The 17,788-nt window shown below is 41.9% G+C and overlaps 1 protein-coding gene and 1 long non-coding RNA gene across 6 annotated transcripts in view; one reads left to right on the forward strand and one right to left on the reverse strand.

Moving 5' to 3' along the window:
• Positions 1-17,788, reverse strand: part of DPP6 (dipeptidyl peptidase like 6) — a 539,779-nt gene that overhangs the window by 110,153 nt on the left and 411,838 nt on the right. For all 5 annotated transcript variants that reach the window (XM_086865510.1, XM_086865515.1, XM_086865495.1 and 2 more), the window contains exon 6: positions 3,854-3,906. In XM_086865510.1, the coding sequence (XP_086721636.1) occupies positions 3,854-3,906 (53 nt within the window). The remainder of the gene's footprint in view (positions 1-3,853; positions 3,907-17,788) is intronic.
• On the forward strand, positions 10,371-13,093 carry LOC147656000 (uncharacterized). Its single transcript, XR_015279778.1, has 2 exons — positions 10,371-10,903; positions 10,980-13,093. It is a non-coding gene; the product is annotated as an uncharacterized LOC147656000 (long non-coding RNA).

Raw genomic sequence — 17,788 nt, forward strand, 5'->3', positions numbered from 1 at the left:
CAGAGAGGGAGCACAGGAAAAGGGACACTGTCACAGCCTGTTTCCAGGAGTGATGGTTTGCTGAGCAGGAGGACACTGTGGAGGGGAGGGGGTTTGTTCCCCAGCAGTCACCGCCTCGGCCTGCAGCTGGAGAGATGCCACGGGCACACACCAGCAGGGTGTAAAGCTGTGCCTGCCTGTAGAAGAGGGAAAACTGAAAACAGTTTGTAAAAATGGCAAAGGGGACGTTGCTCAGTGCAGAATTTTGTCACTGCTGTTACTGACAGGTGGAGGACAAGGATGGCTGCTTGTGGATGGCAAATTCAATCATGGCCAAAGATCCTGGAATGTCAGACTGAACTGAACCTGGTGCTGTCAGTGTGCCCTCAACATCCTTCATCCACAGATATCCACCACAGCAACATTTCCTGTGTTAAATATTATATAGGTCATGAAGAGGTTTTTATCCCTTCATCCAACAGAGGCTCTACTTTCAGCTGATGTATCCACCTGTTACATCATGTTCAATCTTCACCTCCTAGACCTGTCCTCTCTGCTCATGCACCACCCTAAATACCCACAGAGCTCCACAGGAAGGATAAATGCCCATGTCCCATGGAAATGGCAGTGTGCTGCCCTTTCCACCACTCACATGCACCATGATCATCTGGAAGGTCAATGAAATTGTCGTTCCACGATATAGTTTACAATGCCTATGCATGTATCCAAAAGCCTGAACTGCAAACCACACCTTTTACCCACACGAGATTCAGTGATCCTTCCAGCCCCTCTTCAGCTCGTGGTCTCCTGATCCACCACCACATCATGCTGTGGGGACACCACTGCCTGACACCCCTGTGTGCCTTCTGGCATGCCCTCACTTTCCAGATTTCCCCTTTATGCTGGAAACTTCTCCACATCTGAGATGGATCTCTCCTGACACATCCAACCCTTCTGTTCCCTGCACCACTGCCCAACCAAACACAGAGAGCAAGGGGAGCCACAGCTGGCTGCACAATAGAGTTATAGCTGGGAGGAACAAGGAGCTGGGTGTCAGGGACAAAGAAAGGTCATGCACTAGTAGAAAACTGCTTGGACCACTGTATTGTGAATTTTTAGCATTTCTAATACATCTTATGTATGATACTTCTATTTTTTCCACCTTTGTTTTGTCTGGAAGAGAGCTGCGCTGTCAGTCAAGCTTTTTTTGCTCTTAGCCAGGTTTGCTGCAGACACAAAGCTTATGTGCTCATGCTGTGTCTTCATCCTGGTGCTGAACACTTTCAGCCCACAAGCTACTACTCAGATACATTGCCAGGAAGATGGAGCTTTCAAAAACTAAGCATATTGAGTAAATTCCCAGAAAAAACCCAGCCCAACCAACCAAGCAACACAAAACATAACTAAACCAAACTGAAACAAACAAAAACCCAAACAAACAAACAAATAGAAAATCACACACACACACAAACTCCCCCAAAAAAATAAAAAAAGGAAAGCAAAAAACAAAGAGCAGATTGCAGCAGGGAAGGGAAGAGACTGAAGAAGTCTGGAGTGTGTCACATGGACACTACAGCTTTAACAGGGTTGATGGTGAGAAATCTAATTTCCATGTTCCAACCATACAGAAAAACGATTTAACATCAAGCTCATGACTTTTTGTGCTGAGTGGATCACAAGATGCAAGCTGGAGGGAAGCAGGCTGCACAAGCTCCAGGGCTCAAAGATTTTAAATCATGTATGTCTCTAGTTTTTGTACAAAGTATTGTCTGTCACTAAGTAGAAGACGAAGAAGTTTGTTGTTGTTGTTGTCTGAAGGTTTTGTTGGGTTGCAGGTTTTTTGTGGGTTGGTTTGTTTGTTTTCTCCAATTCATTTTTTTGGTTTGTGTGTGGATGTGTGTGGACTAGCATGCTGAGACAAATCCTTGAATGTAGCTAGGATTTTTATGCAGAAAAATTGCTGGGAGATGTCTAAATATCTGTACCTCTCCATTCTTAAACCCACTGGTTACTGTACAAAAAAAAACATATTGGAAAGAGGGCAGGGGACTAAAAAATGTAGATGTTGCACTGTCTGATTTCTAGGCCTTTTGTCCCTAAGACAACATATCCATGTTGAAAAGTGAGTTCCCCTGAGGACTGCCCAGTGGGAATGCTGCTGATCCATGGTGCTCAGAACAGTGGGAGCTGCTGCAGGAAGCAGTAGGAAACACTGAGAGCACAGGCATGGCCAGCACCCTTCCTTTTCCCAGAGCAAGCCCCTGGAGGCAGAAATCAACAGATCTTTGGAACATGTTCCGGTGTTTTGCCGAGTCCCAACCCATTTAATGCAGTGCTATTGGTGAGAGAAAGCAGGTAGGAACAGAAGGGGGAGGTTCACACTGGATATAAGGAGAAACTCTGCCCCTAAGGACAGTCAGGCAGTGTTATATATATATATATATATATATATATATGACAGGCTGCCCAGTGAGGCTGTGCAGTCCCCATCCCTGCAGGATTTCAAAATCCAGCTGGATAAACCTCTGAGTAACCTGGTTTGAGCAGGAGGAGGGACCTCAAAAGAGTGTTTCCAACCTGAGTTCCCTGGTGATCCTATCATCATTCTGCATATTAACCAGAAGGAGTTTTTTAAATCTTGCATGTTTTGACAGCTATTTCAAAGATCCAAAACACCTACTGTCTGTTTAGCCATAATGTATAGTAATGGCCACTAATCTCAGCAAGTATGTAAATGAGTCATGTGCAGTGCACTACAGACAAGGCAGAGCACAGCTACATTGTCCCTTTTTATCATTTCTGCACAGTTATCACCTTTAAGACACTTAAAACACACAACCTGGCAGCAGCTTGCTGGCTTTTAGCTTCATACTTAGCAACAATGACTTGAGGGATTCTGCTGTGTAAGTCATGCATTTCCACTGCTGCTATGGAAATGTCACCCTGAAATGATCTGTTCAGCATATGCTTACATGTGACTCTGGTGTGGTGGCATCCCATTCCTGACCAGCTGGGACACTGCTTGGATTGCATATAGGAGAGGAATGTATCTTTTAAAGGAAAAGATAAGAGAAACCCTAATCCTAAACCCTGAAGAAACAAGGCAGGTGACATGAGTGGTTGGGTGATGGAGTTGGAACCACAGGCACCACAAAGACAAGGCGTAAAAAGGGAGATTAAAAAAAACCTGCAACTAATCAAAGCTAAAGAATCAAAGAATCATAGAATGTTTGAATGGTCTGGGTTGTTAAGGGACCTTAAAATCATCCAGTTCCAACCCTTCTGCCCTGGGCAGGGACACCTTCTCCCAGACCAGGTTGCTCAAAGTCCCACCCAACCTTTGAACACTCCCAGGGATGGGCAGCCACGACTCCTCTGGGCATCCTGTGCCAGGCTGAATAACACTCAGAGGAAAAAAACTATCCCCAATATACAGTCTAAGCCTGCCCTTTTTCAGTTTGAAGCCTTGTCCTAACGCTCCATGCCCTTGTAGAAAGTCCCTCTCCAGCTCACTTCAGGCCCCCTTCAGGCACTGAGAGGCTGCAATGAGGTCTCCCCAGAGCCTTCTCCTCTCCAGTGCTCTGGTGAGTGGCCAGCCATGGCTCTCAGCCAGACACCACCACATCTATATTCTAGACAAAAACCCTGAAATCTGGAATATGAAATTCATGTAGTCTGACTCTCTGGGGAAGCTGAGTACTTCTGTTTCCAGACTTCATCATCTTTTGCACAGCACACAGCTCGGTGGATGCTGCAGCTGAAAGCCAGGCCATTGCAAAGGGTTGTCACAGGAAAGCATTTGTCACAATACACATTGTTTTGCAGGATTCTTAATGGCTGAGTTTTTAAATGAAGACATTGAAAAATTGCTTACCCATGAGGTATTTTGCTGAGGACATAATATGCTGTATATGAATGCTGATACACCTGCAAAACAAAATTAAGAAAAAAGAAAACAACAAAAAAAAGAGATTAGTAACTGTCACCTGTGTTAATAGGGCTCGTTTTTTTGCAAAAATAGTCTAGAATTCGTGGCTGAGAAGCTCTTCTAAACACTTCAGAATCTGTAGTAGAAAAGAACAATGCATTAATCCACTTAAAGCTGTTGTGTGTTTCTCTTCCTGCCCTTTATTACAGTGTTTGGCAGATCATGCACACCCAGATGCTCGGTGTCGTTGCCATGGCTACCAGGTCTTTGATTAAACTGGGGGCACACGGGCTCTGCAAAGGCTAAATATAGAGCAGCCATTAATGAGGACACCTTGGTCAGCTGGAGACATTCTCCATCACTGGAACTAGACACAACGCCTGTTTTCTCTGCTTTATTTCCACATAAATAAAGCAGGGAGCGGTGCTGGGGGATATCAGAGTGGGGTGTCAGGCCCCTGTCAGTCAGGAAATAAAATTGTATTGAGTCAAGGCATGAAGTTGACCTCATATTTCTGTGACCTGCTAAGTTGCATCTTCATATCCATCTGTGCTCTGTGGGCCTTGGGGAGGAGCTGGCCAGCTTGCACAGCAGCTCATCTCACAGGGCCAGTTTATTACTTATTTTCTATTGTAAATATTAACACCAGAGTCAATGCCAGTGATTTAAGAGGTGGTGATTTTCCACTGGTGACAGCAGTCCCTTACAGTGATCAGGAGTCAGGGCACCAGTGTGAAAGGTCTAAATATGAATAATTTTATACAAATTTATACAGGGTGTCACTTTTTGAAATTCTGTCCTGTTGTTATATGCAACTAAATAAATAAATCCCCTAGAAGTCATTTAATTTGGCTTCTACTTAAATCTTAAACCATTTTTGCTGTCCAGAAGCTCTCAGAAAGCATCCTGTCCCAGGGGACAACGGAGAAATTTCTTCAATACTTCCTTCACCAAGCAAGTTTGATCAAAATTATTTTTTCCTAGGCTACTCTGTTTTTGCACAAGTATTTTTTTTAAGGCTTATGCCAAAAACCATGAGAAGTGCTGGATGGTGCTGCCAGCCCCAGCAGGGGCCATGCCAAGCACATCTTTAGTATCACAGGTAAGTGTGACTCTGCCTGCCACTCTGGAGGGCAAACCTGCACTGTGGTGTCCAGAGCAGCCCTGCAGCTTCTGGGCTCTCAGTGAGGAGGCAGATAAACACGAGGCACATCAGTAAACACAAGGCACTTCATCCTGCAAATACCAAGTCAAGCTTCTCTGCTACAAATTGAAACCAAACACTGAATCCTTACACTGCTGCACGAGCTCCCTGAAAAACAGGCACAGAGGTGAAAGCACTGGATTTCTACCTATGACATGCAGACACTGATGCTGGATTGATGTGATTTCCTTCTTCCCTGTGCAATTCAGTCCCTCCATTGCAAGGACATCATGAGGTCACATCCCCAATTCCTGACTCCTTCAGGCACTCAGATCCATAAGGACTCTTCATGCAAGGTGAATCTCTGGTGTGTTGGTACCAGGGAAGGTCTTGGAATACAAGTGAATTCACCACAATCCAGCATTTATTTTAGTACAAGTGTCCTTTTTAGATCCACCTGTGTCAGATGATGTCAAATAAATTACCATTTTCTCATCCCCACCCAATCATATCAAAGAGCTCTTGAATCTTCTGATGTCAATACCTGAGACCTGGCTGATGCATACAGCTTTAGAGTTTATTCCAGCTTTGATGAACTCCTAAAACTGATTACAATTCCTTAAATGAAAAGCACTGGAAGACTGAATCTGCCTACAAATCTGAAAGACCTGGTAATACATTGTCATTGAATACTGAGACACTTTTGTCTTCCAATATCCTGGCAGTAGGTTGGAGAAAATGATGTAGATATATAAATTCTGATCTGAGGCTTGGAGGGTTGTTCAAGGTAATAAGCCATGCTGTGTTGTCAGACAACAGAGACATGAGCCCCCCAAAATGAGTATGAACAGATGCCTTTAGAGGAAAATCAAAAAATGTGACAGAGGGAAAAGGAACAGGCAGGGAAGTTTTGAACAGGACACCTGCTGATGTCCTTGCTTGTGGCACAGGGTCCTACAGCCCTGTTGGAGAGCTCAGAGCTGTCTTAGAGGCATTAATGGAGTCTGAGGCAAAACATTCTCTTTGCTGAGAGAGCTTAGGACTGAGGAAAACAAAAGTTGCAGGACACTCAAAGAGCTCTTTAATTTTCTGACTATCATTTGTAATCATCTTGGGTCTTTGGCCAGACTCTAAAATATCTCACATCAGCACAGTCTTCAGAGACTTGCAGCTGGCAAAGTTCACCCACAGGAGCAAAATTTTCTCAGAAAAATCCTTACAATATGTAGGTTTGCTTACGTTAAAAAAATAATTACTTGTATGAGCAAAGATTTCAGGATAAGACATTTATTATTAATATTACAGTTGTTAAGGGCACAAGCACATCCAGCTCAAAAATCCCTCTCAGCCCAACTATTTCAAACCTATTTGAAAAACACTCTGCCAGCAATGGTACTAATCAGACAGAATCCAAGAGAAAAATCATTTTATGTCTTTCTGAGAAATTAAATGGTGGCTTTCCTCTTAGATATACAAACCAAATGAAGTTAACTGAACTTTCTGAGAGGATGACTGTGTTTGCTTAATATCTCTACTAAATTTCTGTTGGGGTCAAGATGAATTTAGCTATTCACTTAACAGTAGGAGAACCCCACAGCAGGGAAAAGTGCAGGGAAGAGATGAGCATTCTTCCAAAATCCAAACTGAGCCTCAGAGCATGGAGAGTCATTAAAAGTTAGTATTCACTTCATTAAACCTGTCTGTTTCTGAGGCTTGGCCAACAAAAACAGCTGTATAAACTCTCTGTTCCCCTGTTCTGTCAAAGAGTAAAAGCCATTGACAGATTTGATGCTCTCAGCCTGATTTTTAGCTGGATTCCAGAAGCATTACAGCTCCTCTCTGCAGAGAGGCAGATTTGGGGGTAGCAGAGGTTTCTCTGCTCTGTAGATTCTGTGTGTCAAACCATCATGAGTGAGAACAGGTTTGAAAGTGCTCTGAAGGGCTCTGGGTATCACCACAACCAGGTCACAGAAGCTCCCATGCCAGCTGTCACCAGCAAGTGCTGTAAAAGTCATTATGACAAAACCATTGGGCCAGAAACACTCTCCCACTGGGCTTCTCATCCCAGGTCACAGCACAGATCTTGTTTACTTTCAATCTAAATTATGCCATGCAACACGTGCATGTTTACACTGAAATTATAAAAGGACTGAGAGACACATCTATCTGTTCCACTGAAGTCATGGCAAGGCAATTATCTCTCAAAAATTCAGAAGAATGCAGGGCTAATTATATGTGACAACACCTTGTTGTGAAGCCACTGACCTCGTTTTATGCAAGCAACAGAAGAAACCTGGACCTGGTCAGATGACAGCAGAAATGGAAACACTGCAGCACATGGAGCAGCAGAGAAGGGCATGTGCCCCTCCCATGCCACCAAATTCCAAAGGAACAGGGAAATTGTGGTTCCAACAAGGCACAGAAACAAAATGGAAGAGGCAATTTCTGTGCTTTGTCACTACAGAGCAAAGCATGGTGTGAATGGTAACATTTCCTTGGATTCACTTGTTTATTTCTGTAAGGATACAGGTCCTTGTCCAGCAAGGCTTACTGAAATAGAAATTATATGTTACTTAAGCACAGAGTGGATTTGGACTCATTAATTCGTTGTGACTATTCATATACTTTAAATTAGAATCCATAGCTCTTCTTTTTACCCCAGAGTAACTGCAGAAATATGTGACACATAGCCAAGAAATTTGTGAAATGGGTTTTCAGCACCTTATGGCTGGTATGAAAGATTGCACTACCTGCTGAGGGTTTGTCACAAGCATCAGAAAAAAAGAAAGGGTTTAGTTTACACTTCCATCTCTGTCTGTCGGTTTCTGTCTCACCTTGTGGGCTGATGCCAGGCCAGCACCAGCAATAATCAGCACTTATGGAAGGCTTTCTTTAATGTTTGCATGACAAGGTGCTGAATAAATACAAAGAAGAGGCATCTCATTTCAAGAAGGTTTACAAACAAAGTTAAGGGGGTAAAAGCCCGTGGAAGAAGTCTCCCCAAATCAGCTCAATCCACTCATCTTCCAGCAGGCTTTTCTACCAAAACAGCTGATTTAGGGTCCTACCACCTGGCATATAAAACAGCCCATGGATTTGGGATTAAATCCATGTGGACTGGCTGCCATGAGCTCATGATTGTTACTTACTTGAAAAATACAGGGATAAAGCATGCTTTGCATCCATTTTCTAAATGGCTCCATAGAGCCACCTGGCCCTTTGTAAAGTAGTGTTATTTACGTTAAAGAATTACCCAAAAAACTCACCAAAAAAAATCCCATAAAATTTAGAGCTCACAAGGGACCAGTACAGGGCAGAGCAGGAGTCCAAGCTGTTCTCAGCTTGCAAGACTAAACACAAAATTTTCAGTGTTTAGTGTCTTTCTTTTTCAGGAAGCACACATTTAATCCAAAAAGCCATCCCAATGCTCCCAAATAAAAATGAACACACCAAATAGTCCTCAGAAATAAAAATGTACAACAGTTTGCCTGATAATAGCAAAAATATATTTTAATGTAATTAATCATAAGGCACTGAGGATTTATCTGGGTAAAATGACTCATTTTTTATTCTGTAACAATAAAGTATATCAGCAAATAATAGATCCCCTCAGGATTCTTAACAGACCCTGGTTGACTCGGGAATGTATCTGGCTTTACACTGCATAGTGAGACAGTAAAAATATATCACAGTGGCTGGTGAAACAGGAGCTGCCAGATCCATTAAAAGGGTTTCCCACAAAGAGTCTCTAAAAAGACATTTGCTGGAAATAGATTATACAGCCCATTTTCCTACTTATGCTATGAGCAGACAAATCCCCAAATGCACACATGAATGTCAAACCAATTGAATAATCCCAAACATTTGACATAATTACATATTCCACCTTTCAAAATGGTCCTGGCGCCCTTAAACAGTAACTAACGCTGTGATGCAAAATATGCAGGTAAAAGATGATTTGCCTTTTGGCCTTTAGTATCTGTGATATTTAAGAAGGCTCTGAAGCTGACAGATTAACAGGGAAAAGAGAATAAAGAATGCAGGAAGGCTGCTCATGCATTTTGCACCTTGTTTTCTCACAGTGGAATTAAAGGGAGGGAAAAACAAGTTCAGGAGGAAAATACCAAGCAAACATTAGCCAGAGGTTGTGGTTCCTTCTCCTGCATGGACATACCATGTGTGTGAAGGATACTACACTGTCACATGGAATAATCAGTCACCAATAAACAAATCTGATGTTCACAGGGTAACTGTGTTGTTCATACAGATCTTCCAGGAGAGAAAGGGGTAATTATTTGACTAAAAATACCTCTCTGCCACAATCTGTTATGGTAGTCTGTGGAGGATTAAAGTACGTTGCTCTACCTGTTTGCAGAATGTTCTGTATCTTTTATGAAAGTGAACATTTAAGAACTGAATTTTCACTTAATGTGTCAATATCATTTGTCTTGATCAAAATTCTTTATGATACCATTGGTTTCATTGAACCTTTCTGTTCTGTTGAGAAGAAATCCTTCTTTTGCCATTACATGTTGAACTGGCCCTCCAAAGGGATGAAAAATCCATTCCTGTACCTGACCACCAACTTCTGTGTAATGTTTGTTCAGCTTTTGTACTTTCATTCTCCCCTCTATTTGTGATTTAGAGCACAAGGGGTTACATCTGGCTGAGACATGGTTGGTTAATGGTGTTTTCATTTTTTCCCTCAGTGGAGACAGAATGGTCAGCAGTGTTCTCCTCAGCCCAACTATTTTTGTAAAGGATTTTATTTTATTGCTAATGGGCACTCCATAGTAACCAGCTTGGAATTAGATTCTCAGAAACATCATGCTATCTTTTCCTTTTGTGTCACTGCAATAAAAAAAGATAAACTACCAAAATCCATACTGGTGTTTTATGCCCTGCACTCACTGAATCTTGATTGCTTGCAAGAACAAAACAAATCAATAAAGCTGTATAATTTGAGATGTCTTCAACATTCTCACCTTTCAGATTCATTGTGATACTGACCTATTTTGCTTCCTTCTGAGGCAGCATATTCTCTTTTGTCCCTGCATTGAATTATCCCTTTATACTTTATCACTTCTCCAGTAATGCACCTCCAGTGCAGTCTCATGCTGTGTGTCAACCTGCTCATACAGCCCTCTAAGGCACTCTGCCCATTTCTCCTCGTGCTTCTAATAAATAAGAAATCCCATAATTAAATGCTACCAACGAGCATTTCCTGAGCATTGGTTCAGCTGGCAGGCAATAGCCCACAGCTGCCATCTAACACCTGATGTGGGATGCTCTTACCTGCTGTGCCTTGTCCAGCTGATCAGCCACATGTGGGATGTGCTCACCACCACAGAAAGGGCACTCTGGCTCTGTTGGGACACTCCAGACAGGCTGGGGAGCTCAGGGGAGAGCAGAGATGGGCAAACGGGTTTGAGCAAGAAAGTTGATGAGAAGAAGGGGTCTCTGAATCAATCAGCTGGTTGCCTGTACTATAATTGTCTCTGTATTCCAAAGGAATTAATTTAACATTTGTGCAAAAGGAGGAAGATCTATACTTGGGGAACGCATGTATTGGAGTTGTTAAGGGAAGTAATCCTTTCTCTTGCAAAGAGGAGGGAAGGATCCTGACCCAGCAGTGTAGCTGGGCCTGGGTGGGGTGGAACAGCCAACACTAACCTGCCAGTGCCTCGGAGAGCCTGGTCCCAGTCACAGCAGAGAGGACCAGGAGCTGCTCTACTCATACCCACTGTCACAGGAAATCAGCAACTGGGTGTCTCCAGAGCCAGGAAGAAACATTAGCATTTGATTTGGAAGAAGGAAGTAATAGTGCATTAAGCAGTAGATCACCAGGACAGGTCTCTATTTTTCAAATCTTTTAACCATTTAATCTCTTAAGACTAAAAATTAAATCACTGTCCTTGTTGTTTAAAGGACACCCAGGGCAGCTCTCCAGCCATGCAGAGCTGTGAATGCCCTGCCACCCACGCCAGAGAGTCTTCCTTGGAGAACAATCTCCCATCAAGGTGACATCAGGGACAGACAGCACATTCCTGCCATGGGGACTTGCATTTTGGAAGCATTTATAATACAAGCTGAAGCTGATGGTGCTGGGGTCATGCGCCACAGGCAGCACGCACGGTTAATATGTAAATCTCTCCCACAAACATACAGAGGCTGTATGGGGATTAAAAACCGATTTTCTAAGCACCAAACCAAAGGTCTCTGAAACATCAAAGCCAAGGAGTTATTCCTTTACAAACAATCTCATCTCAAGTTTGCAAAACAACTGTAAATAAAGTGTGATGGCAACATCCAGCACAGTGATGGATGGACTGCCGTGTTGTGAGAGAATGCTGCTAATTCACCTTCCACAAAATGATTATCTATCTCAGTTGTTTCATGATAATAACTCTTTATTAAAAGATTACTTTTCAAATTACACTGTTGAGAGCCTTATACTGCTGACAAGGCCAGAAGGGAATTTTGAGGCCGGCTTGAGGATTTATGACTTTGTGACGGCAGCGGAGTGGAGGGGATGCTCTTTTTGTTACAAATGCAGCTCCAGAAGCAAGTTAGGCTGCAGGTATTAACATACAGCTCGTGTGCCAGCTCTCACCCCTCAGAGAGCGTTAATCCAATCTGCCAACTGCTGCTGCACTCTAATACAGCTCTGCCCTGCCAAGCAATTACAAAAGCCTCCTTTTGCTCCCGAGCCACCTGTCCCTCACAGCGCTTCACTGGCACCACAGAGCCCTTGCAGCCACTGCCTTAAAGGACAACTGCTCCATTTTAAGCTGGTAAATAAAATGGGAGCTGCAAAGCACCCTGCAGGACATTTGTGCACTTGTTGATAGTCAGGTTGCTGGGAAGTAGCTGCAATGAAGTTACAAAGAATTACGAATGAGGGTTATCAATAATGAGCTTCTTTTGTTGATCTTTTTCAGCTTTTGTCAATATTAACATCACAGATATAAACTCTCAGGTTTCTCTGCTCACCCTCTATTTAGAAACATGGAAATGAGAATGAAATTATCTAGTACATAGCTATGATTCTAACACACCAGACAATATATCTAAGGAAAAGAAGTAAAAGAACAAACATTATTATGTATTACTAGCACAAAAGTAGCCTAAGGCCTAATAAAAGTTTTGGAAGGAGATAGGAATTATCCCAAATACAGGGAACACAGAACACCTTCAGATCTGTACAAACACATCCACAGAAACACACAGCCATGAGTCTGGGAATATCTGGGATCCTAAAAATCGCTGTACTGGGTCAGATCCCAAGTCCATCCAGTTCACTACCCTGGCTCAGAAGCCCAAAACATTCAGACAGAAGAGAGAAGACTAGAGTTATCTGATTTACAGACATCCTTTCCCAAAATACTTTCCCAGGCTCTTGCACTTTGCAGCTTGGAGTGCCTCTCTTTGCAGCTGTCTACCTTGAAGGATGTCCCTGCCACTGACCTCTCCAGCCACTCTTTACAAGCATTTACCCTTTTTGCACCTACAAACTCATGCAGCAGCTCCATTTTCCCAGACAATGGTGCCAAAAGATTATGCAGGGTATGATTCCTCTCAGCAGCCTTTGATGTTTATTTTAGCCTTAGAATTACACCCTGAATTATACAGTTTGTAGAGGGATAGCTGGTGGAGATGGGAGTTTACAGGGTTCACATCCACATTCACTTGGCTGACTCTCACCTTCACTGTCTTTGGAGCTGCAAGTCTGAGGGCTGAAGGACAGCATGAGAAATCAATGCTTAATACAGCTTTTAATGATACATTAGATAATGCCTTCTTTCAAAGAAAGATTTCTTGAGCTGTGTGGACATTGACTGTGGAAATATTCTCAAAGCCTCTTTTTGGTAAAGTTTACAATGCAAATGGAAAAGCTTCGTAGCAATTATGTGAGAGCCAAGCCATAAAAATGTGCTGAATGCTTAGTACATCTAATTAATTTATTCATTTTAAAATAATTTGCTTTACAGTTAGAAATTAACAACTACAGAACCATGGCCTATGTTCTTTCTATTAAAATTTACTCTTAGCATGTAAAAATTGCTTTTTCTACTGTAGCAGTTGAGAATGTGAGTATTACAAAGAAGTTAGCACTGGCATTGAAATTTTTAAAGTTAGTCCTAGGCTGAGGGCACTTTTAGAAGACTCAGAGAAAAGAATCTGAAACTAGAAAGATGATCCCGTCAGAAAGCATTAGAGAGCAACAGTTTAAAAGCAGTGAAGTGGATGTGAAAGAAATGAAAATATTCAGATGTATGCTAGGAACCTTGGTCAAAAATCTGTTCAGTGAAAGATTCAATTTCCAGCTCCATGTGAGATCAGAAGACTCAGAGCTGTATCTCAATGTTCACACAGATCTAATTCACTGGAGGAGACAATTCTCTATTCTGACATAAAGAAAACAAACTGAAATCCCATAGAAGGCAGAAGACATTTTATGTGTTATCTTTGTGATGCTGTGGGCAATTTCCATGGGGTAAATGGTGTGTGGTGGTGATGAGCCTCTCTCTGGAGAGCAGGGGGAGAGCAAAGGGGAGAGGCAGGAGCACAGAACCTGCTCTGCTTCTTGCCTGCTGCAGAACCCTTCACAGCACTGCCATCAACAGCATCACTCTTCCACTCCTGCACACAAAAATATGAGGACTTTTGCATTTGAAGCCATGCCTAAAGCCCAATGATGCCTCTCCCTTTTCAAGAAAGAGCTTCTTTTGAGCAGAGAATAGAAGAAAAAAGAATAGGAGATTCCATTTTCAAATCTGGGTCATTAGCTGCCCATGGAGGAACATTAATTATTGGTTTTAACATCAAGCTGGTAAAAGCAGAGTTCTGCAGGCAGTTAAAGAGATAAAAGGCACTTGTTCAAGGTAAACACAGAGAGCCACACACTCCTTGGCTTTAGGCATGGAACTTGGCTAAAGAGGAGAACATTTGCGTCAGAAGATTTGCATTTCTGAGGACAGAAACTTCATTGGGGTGCCTTGCATAGCAAGAGCTGTTCTTCCAGAAGAGGGCACTAAATAGATATTTTCTTACCATTTCAGTGATTAAATATTAAAAAAATAAAAAGAACTGGAAATCAGAAGAATTAGATTGCTTCATATGTTTCTGCAGAGACACCAGAATTAAATTCTTTCTAGTTTTCTTTCTGGTGCTTTCAAAATCACTGTTGTTTTCTCATTTTGTATGCTATTCCTAATATATATCTTTCCTTAACATTTTAAAATAACCACCTATACTCATTATGATCCAGTACAAACCAGGATGTTCATTGTCCCTAAAAACTCAGGAAGCAAATTTATGCTAAAAATCAGGAACTCTTCTCTAATGTAATTCTGAAGCCTCTCTATGTTGCAAGGAATCTAATTATTTGTTAGATTTTAATTTTTTTGAATAATTTTCATACTGGTATTTATTTCAGCCCTCATAAAGCAAAGTTACCCCATGTTTCACTAAGACAGATTCCCATACAAATGCAAGAAAAAAACTGTGATTATTTTACTGTCGTCCATCTGATTTTGACTATCTAGGAAACCTCGTACATTATCTTGTGAAGGCTTTATTCAAAAACAAATTGCCATTTATTTTTAAGACACTTTGTGAATCTTATTAGGACATTAATCTCTACCAGTTTGTTCAAGTTAGCTCCTCTATCCACTCAGAAAAGGAAGAAGAATGAGAACTATAACCTTCTGTGAGCTAAGAAAAATCAGTTATTTTTGTATCATGGTGTTTTGCCTTGAGGCCTTTTTATTTTTCCTTCCCTGCTTGATGAAAATCTCATTTACTAAAGAAAATATTTACAGAGGGGGACTGCTGATAGCTGATACTGATACATAATACACCTATGTACTTTTGCATGACAGGCTAATTATTTCTGAGTTTGGGTGCTCCTCTGGTCTTCCGTGGAGCTGTGGATTTGCTTTCCAGTTTACTGATGTGTATCTGTGCCTGTGAATAAATGCAGGATACAGTTTATTGGCCTTTGCTACATAAGCAAGGCTGTCCAACTTAGGCTGAAAAACAATTTTGCACTCAGTCATGTTTGTGCAATTTCTGTTGAAGTCTCCCAGCTCAATTCAGGAGGTTTCAGGTTTAGTTCTAATTCAATTTATCTGCATTATTAGGAGAACAGCAAGGGTTTAATCCATTGTTTTTAATAGGAAAGCAGTTAAAGCTCAGCAACTGAAGTCAGAAGACTCAATTTTCAATGCTCTGCATTGAAATTTCAAGATTTTAATGCTCTGCATTTCATGCAGAGTATTTTGTTGCAATGATGAGACTGAACAACCCCTGGAGTGGAGAGAATGGAGAGTTGGTAAGAAATGGGGGTTTGGTGCAGTTTTACCAAAACTATGATATCCCTATGCAGGGAACAGGCACCAGCAAAACTGGGATGTGGGGATGGAGGACTGCAGGCTGTGCTGAGCTTTGCTTCAGGCAAACACATCATGCTGTGTTTCATGAATGCACCCACACCATCATTTCAGAAGCACAGACTTCCCCCTGGAAACACCCCCCAAAAGCAGGGAGTGACAGAGCTAAAATTCTGGTATCCAGAGTGGTTTGACTCCTGGCCCATGAAAGAGCTGTGGGCCCTGAGCCACCACAGTGGCTGTCACCAATAAATCATAAAAGGGTTTAGGCTGGGAGATCATCCAGTTCCAGCCTCTCTGCTGTGGGCAGGGACACCTACTCCAGCAGGTTCCTTCAGTGTTGAGATGATCCCACCCCAAGAAGACCTGCTGAGAATGAGGCAAGCACCCATTCTTTGCATTTTAGGGGTGCAAACACATTTTCCATGGATTTTCCACAAGCAGCCCCCAACCCAGCCATTCCTCCTTGCTGACACTCACTGCCTATCCTGTCCTTTTTGTTAAGCATGGGAGAAAAAGTCTTGGGATGTGTCTTTTATTACCAGCTTTTTTTTTTCTTTTCTTCAATTTCTACTGAATTACAATGACCCTTAATTGTAAATAAAACCCCTGCTCCATGGCTCAAGGATCCTAAGTACCAAAATGTCCCCACAGTATATTTTTTTTAGCTCCTAGTCCCCCTCTAACTTCTCATTTAAAATGTTTTTTCTTTCTCTCATTAAATCAAGCTGTTCCAAAGCAGAAGAATTGCTGTCAAAAGCAAAGAACCATTCAGGCTACATAAAGGTTCACAGTTTCTCCTGGAATTTTGTCAGGATTTCAAATGAACCATGAAGGTCCTCCAAACCAAATAAAGAATAAGTTTGACCTGTTTTCTTCCCCTGTATTAGTCCAAGACTGGACCTGAAATTTAGCAACATGAAATTTGTTTCTGTAGTTTCTCCCTCAAAAGAAACCTCTAGGATTAAACTTGTCTGTAATTACTGCTCCACTGGCCTGTAACTATGTCCAAAAATTTATTTTCTAAACAAAAAATTGGACAGAAATTGGTGGAGTGTTGACTGCTGAGCAGGAGGAACAAATACTCTCACCATTTGATAACATGTTTACTCAACTAAAGTGGGTATCCATCCTTCCATAGCAAGAACTTTTAATTTTGTAAGCACGTGCAGCAGAGATGATTTGGCATCAAAAGGGCCCTGCTGCTGAAGGCACAACTGAGGACACCTGAGGAGGCAGAGTTTGCACAACTCTGTAATAGAGTTTTGAAAACCCATGAATCCCCCGAGGGTTGGGCTGCAAACTTGTCTCTCTCCATGCCACTGCAGATATCAAATATTAATTAGCCTGAAACAATTACTGATAGCAGCACACGGCAGCGCGTTGGTACATCTGACAGAGATATTGCTGCTTGTGCCTGCGCTGGGATCCACTGGCAGGAAAACCTCCCAGCTGCTGGGGTTTCATGTGTTACAGCTCTGGTTTATTCAGTGAAAGGTGGCCATGAAGGGCTGATCTGGCTGGGATAGACTCCCCCAGGTCGGACAGAAAACCAGATGGGAGTGTGGAAATGTTTTTGCATCAGCCTTCTCTGATGCCTTTGAAAATTGCCTTTTGTCTATCTTGTTGAAAACAGCAGATGAGGGAATTTCATGGTGGGTTTGAGATTGGAAAAGATAGGCTGTCTTTCACAAAGACCAGATTCATAATTAAAAATTACCACAATAAGCTCCTTTTAAAATAAAATATTGCTTTTAAGTGTTGTCAAACAATTGCTGCTGCTTCAGCTTCAAATCCAAAGTAAACTGTCACCCACAAATTTAACCTCTTCTGTGCTCTTAGCACATTCTTGTTAATGCAACACTTCTGGACACACAGGCCTTAGCTTCAGTTATGTCAATGTAGCTGGAGCACTGCTGTTCTACCTCAAAGAGGTTAAACAGCACTCATCAAAAAAGCTTATTCACACTACTGATCTCTGCTGTTAAAATAATATCACTCAAAACAGGATGTGTAAGAAGAAGGAGAAAGAAAGGAAGTCCCCATCTTCAGCCCTGAAACCCCAGAACAACCTCACTGAAAGCTCACACAGGCACACACATAAAAATGCCGCCATTTTCAGAAGCTGTGAGCATTTTATTGAAATATTAAAGATTAGCTGAATGGTATTAATAATATTTATTTGATGGGAAGTAACTGAAGATGTTGCTTTCCTGAAAATTTAGCAAATTATCAGATTTGATGAGTGGCTGGCCTACGTGTTTCCACTTACTCATTAATAACTTTACTCCTGCTCATTAAAACAGCACTGAATGACTACAGTCATACAGCTCATTCTTCATT

The sequence above is a fragment of the Cyanistes caeruleus genome, chromosome 1, assembly GCF_971803275.1.
Source record: "Cyanistes caeruleus chromosome 1, bCyaCae1.hap1.1, whole genome shotgun sequence".
Classification (NCBI taxonomy): Eukaryota; Metazoa; Chordata; class Aves; order Passeriformes; family Paridae; genus Cyanistes; species Cyanistes caeruleus.